General features: G+C 39.5%; 1 protein-coding gene across 2 annotated transcripts; it reads left to right on the top strand.

Moving 5' to 3' along the window:
- Window positions 1-290: 290 nt before the first annotated feature.
- On the top strand, window positions 291-3,601 carry LOC127636853 (beta-crystallin A4-like). 2 transcript variants are annotated; one of them, XM_052117626.1, is made up of 6 exons: window positions 291-348; window positions 969-1,012; window positions 1,309-1,427; window positions 1,885-2,026; window positions 2,286-2,428; window positions 3,369-3,601. In XM_052117626.1, exons 2-6 carry the CDS (start codon window positions 974-976, stop codon window positions 3,514-3,516), a joined length of 591 nt encoding a protein of 196 aa, XP_051973586.1. In that variant the 5' UTR covers window positions 291-348; window positions 969-973; the 3' UTR covers window positions 3,517-3,601. The 2 variants fall into 2 exon arrangements, with proteins under 2 accessions (XP_051973586.1, XP_051973585.1); XM_052117625.1 differs by lacking the exon at window positions 291-348 and adding an exon at window positions 446-673.
- Window positions 3,602-4,687: the final 1,086 nt, after the last annotated feature.

The raw sequence follows: 4,687 nt of genomic DNA, 5'->3' as shown, positions 1-4,687 counted from the left end.
AGCATCAGAATGGATCAGAGCCAAAACTACCACAATTCCACCTTTGCATGCTACACATGTCACTGTCTCAGATTAGCACCAACCCTAAACATATATGTGTGAATGACTTGTATGTCCATGTCCAAAAACTGGCCTGGATGCAGAGATTGGCCCTCAGATAATGTTGTGTTTGCAGTTCTACAGCTGTATAGATTTAACCCCTCCTTTGTCAGCTGGACAATGGCAGGCTCCTCCCTCACTGCTGAGCCAGGGCTTTTATTGGGCCCTTTGCCAGGGGAGGCTTTAAAAGGGTAGATGCACATGCCAGCTCTCACTCACATCAGGACGTCCCAAGGGCATCGAAGCGAGGTGAGTTCTTGTCTGCTCTTGCTTCGGCTCCCCTCCCCTTGTAAACAGCCACCGTCGGCCCCGTTCTCTGTCCCCACCTCCCTCAAACACATTTATTCTGTCACCAGCCCAACTTCTAGGCAAGGATTGACTGATAGACCATCAACATATGATGTCAGGCCTTATTTTTACCTTCAAATTATTTTAGAGAGCCATTCCTAATTGGTCTGTTAACTTGAGAATGACTCTGATGGTCATTCCTATCGATAAAAATGGCATGTATGCCAACTTGTGCTTTAAACAAAGTCTCATTTAGTTGGACACCTGCATGCTTTTCCTATGTTAAGTAAGTTGTGTACAACCTATTAGTCTTTTTGCTTGTTTTGCTGTTCATATGTCCATGTTTTGTGGGTATGATGTTTGTTTGGAATATTTTATGTATGCTGCATTTTGTATCGTGTGCATGTTAGTGTTTTATGGTAGCATCATGGGATTGGAGAGTGTGAACGAGTTTGAGGATGCAGTTGACATTTGTAGTTATGGCAAGGCATTGAATGTAAGTTGTCTATTAGACTAACTATATGTTTAATTCATGCAAATGTTAACTGCTTGTACCAACTTAATCTTTGTTTTTGACACAGACGAGATGACTCACCATTGCACCAAGTTCTCTGGCCATTGGAAGGTATGCTTGACATAGAGCTTTCACTCAAATCCAAAAATATCTTAAAGATGTCCAAAAAATATTTGCAAGTGCTTCCTTGAATGCTGTTACCTGGGATATCCTTTGGATTTGTTTATAATTTCAAAGTAAAATTCCTACTTTGTCTGCTACATCTGCCTCAGTGCAGTAAGGATGAATCTTTCCTCTTCCCCATAAGCTTCCTCTGGTTCTTCAGGTTCCCATTTCATCATCTCCCCAAAATGCAGATCTTTAATTGTGCCCATAAAATCTGTTAAGTTTCCCAACCTGTCTTCCAGATCATCGTGTATGATGAGGAATGCTTCCAGGGTCGCCACCACGAGTTCACCTCTGAGTGCTGCAATGTCATGGAGTTCGGTTTTGAGACCGTTCGCTCATTGAGAGTGGAGAGTGGAGCGTGAGTATATTCAATCTGTGCAAAATGTTTGATTGGGACATTTTTTACCACCACAGTCAGCGAGGGGAATGCGTCCACCCCCAATATTGAGATTAGTGTTAAACCAAAATGAGTTCAATGACTAATTTCTTAAACTTGACATCGAAGGTGCACTGAGTGGTTAAGCATGTTGCTAATGGGTTGTTTGGGTGTTCTTGGTAGTTGCTATGTGATATCTAGGATATTTTGTGTAGTTGCTTACTAGTCCACTCCCATGTTTCTATAATATTCTGGTCAATATGGCTTGGGTCCCCTTTTCAACATAAGTCTCTGAGAATGTTTCATCCATTTTGTCATCCGCCAGGTTAAAAGATCTTATGGTTTAGAAAAGTAATATCACAGCTCTTCTTAACAAGCCATTTGAAAACATCATTCATGTCTATATCACAAACCACATATGCTTACACTTTCTCAACAGGTGGGTTGGCTATGAGCATTCCGCTTACCAGGGTCAGCAGTTTGTTCTGGAGCGTGGAGAGTACCCTCAGTGCAATGCATTTGGGGGAAGCAATGCCTACCACATCGAGAGGATGACCTCCTTTAGACCTATTTCCTGCGCTGTAAGTTTACAAAGCGTCTATTTTTTCAGTCTCAAACTTTATGGCTGTCTTTAAAACCATATAAAAAAAGAGGCAACCTGGATTTTCAGAGCTTTTCATATCAGCCTACAAAAGTTTATTTGATTAAACCTATTTTCAACATAAGCCTCATTTGCAATGTTTCTGTTACATTAGTATTAATGTTATCAGAATAATATCCACAACAGATATTATGCTTGATTTCACTGACTGACAGTACATTTGAATTAACTCCATACAGAACCACAGGGAATGCAGAATGACCATTTATGAGAAGGAGAACTTCCTGGGCCGTAAGGGTGAGCTCAGTGATGACTACCCCTCTCTGCAGGCCATGGGATGGTGCAACAACGAAGTGGGTTCTCTGCGTGTTCAGTCTGGAGCGTAAGTATCAAATTAGGCCCCCCTTTTTCGCTTCCATCTTTTTTCTCTGTACCAATTATGTTTTTTGCAAGCCCTTAAAAAGTATTCAAATGCTTTTTTGTATTATTTTCTGCTATGCCGTCAAAAGTTTTCGATACCATAAAATAGCTTCAAAATTTGAATAATTAAGGAATTTATGTTTTTTCAGGCTGAGTATTGATACAGATTTTCTCAATTTCACTTTAATCCAATTCACAAGCCCTCGATTCTGATATGATTTGAAAAACAGAGCCCAAACTATGCAGTTCAGTTGCTCTTTATTTAACAGATATAATAATCAACACAACCAAAACTGTATTTTATAAAGTAAAGGTAAGGTAAAAGAACATTCTTGGGATTTTAAGAATTCAAATTGGGAATCGTTCAAATGAAGATTGCAATTAATTGGAAAATCAATATTTTTTTTAGCCCTAATGGTTGTACACTATATAATGAATTTAGTAACTATGATATTTTGGGCATTTAGTCAAAAAGTCTGTAAGTGGAAAAAAAGTGCCTTTGTTAGTTTAACTAGACAGTATTTTAGTTATTTTTTTGTGTTGTTCTTTTGAGCAATTGTTATTTTGTCCAAATTATGGTTCCCTTTTGAAAAATCTGATTTGAACCACCTCCGAATACTGAATATTATATATATATATATATATAATACAATTCATGTAGGTTAAAGAAAAACAAATAAGTGCTATTTAATGGCTTTTTGTTTACTTTTTTTTTTATGCAAAATTGGTCTAAAATTTGCATTACAAAATCCTAAAAGGTCTGACGTTTCATTCCCTTAAACATGTAGATACCCTGCAATTTTTTTCTTTTGGTTAATATCCATTGTCGTTTATCTTTTCTAAGCGTCTGGTCAAGTCTTGGTTTGTTCACCACTGTCTTTTCTTCAATCTGTGTGCAACAGGTTTGTGTGCTACCAGTTCCCCGGTTACCGTGGATACCAGTACATCATGGAGTGTGACCGCCACTGTGGAGAGTACAAACACTTCAAGGAGTTTGGCTCCCATTCCCAGACCCCTCAGATCCAGTCCATCCGCCGTATCCAGCAGTAACCTATTTTATCCTGCCCCTCACCCTGCCAAAACTGTCATGCCCCTTTCTGCCCGATGCTAAATAAACTGTCTTTCTTAAACATCACTGACCTCCTGTAATAGATCTCTGTCTAAAAGGGTGCACTTAATGAAACCTCAAAGTTACACCGAAACAAGTTATAAAGCATTTTTAAATGAATAATGACATGGGGGAAAAACAATAAATGATGTCCTTTTATTACAAATGGTTTGAAATTGCTGTTGTAAGCAAACGTTTTTGAGTGCCCAGCTAATACACCCCAATATACAGGGATACACTTTGTGCCAGTACTGTGCTTATTTGGTGTTTTTTTTTTTTTTTTAAAGAAACAATGTACTTTGATCTATTTTCCACCAGAGGGGGCAATAAACTAACCAGCCAAACCATGACAGGTCTGCAGTATTGTAAGTCTAATGAAGATATTTTTATAACACTCTTTATAGCTATATATAACAAAAACACTCCAAATCATGGCTTAATTTTGACCTCAAAGTCAGTTTAAATGGTCATCATAAATAGTATGTGTTGCAGGAACTTAAAAGACAAGCCCAAACAAGAAATAACACTTTGTTGTTGATGCAGTGTTGATAAAAGAGGAGTGATGCACGTACATGACAATTTTTATTTAGATAACATGGTGCAGTCATTGCAACAGCGGGCTGATCTGATCACAGGCATGGAGCAACAGCACCAGGACTCACTAATTATTATTCTGGGAAATTTTTATAAAGCTAACCTCGGGGGTCTGGGTGACTCAGCAAGTAAAGTCGCTGACTGCCACACCTGGAGTCTCAAGTTCGAATCCTGAGTGACTTCAGTCAGGCTTCCTAAGAAACCAATTGGCCCAGTTGCTAGGGTGGGTAGAGTCACATTGGGTTAACCTCCTCGTGGTCGCAATAATGTGGTTCTCGCGCTCGGTGGGGCACGTTGTGAGTTGTGCATGGATGCCGCGGAGAATAGTGTGAGCCTCCATATGCACTACGTCTCCACGGTCATGCACGCAACAAGCCTTGTGATAAGATGGCGGATTGACGGTCTCGGACGTGGAGGAAACTGATATTCGTCCTCCGCCACCCGGATTGACGTGAGTCACTACTCCACCACAAGGACTTAGAGCACATTTGGGAATTCCAAATAAATAAATAAAAAATA

This window comes from Xyrauchen texanus, chromosome 44 (assembly GCF_025860055.1).
Source record: "Xyrauchen texanus isolate HMW12.3.18 chromosome 44, RBS_HiC_50CHRs, whole genome shotgun sequence".
Taxonomy (NCBI): domain Eukaryota; kingdom Metazoa; phylum Chordata; class Actinopteri; order Cypriniformes; family Catostomidae; genus Xyrauchen; species Xyrauchen texanus.
Note: the sequence above shows the minus strand (reverse complement) of the source record. Positions and strands in the feature narration are given on the sequence as shown.

Bases quoted from the DNA above. Each gene is read 5' to 3' on its own strand.
- LOC127636853 (XM_052117625.1), top strand. The intron at 2,027-2,285 runs GTAAGTTTACAA...AACTCCATACAG, and splicing joins TTAGACCTATTTCCTGCGCT to AACCACAGGGAATGCAGAAT. The intron at 2,429-3,368 runs GTAAGTATCAAA...TGTGTGCAACAG, and splicing joins CTGCGTGTTCAGTCTGGAGC to GTTTGTGTGCTACCAGTTCC.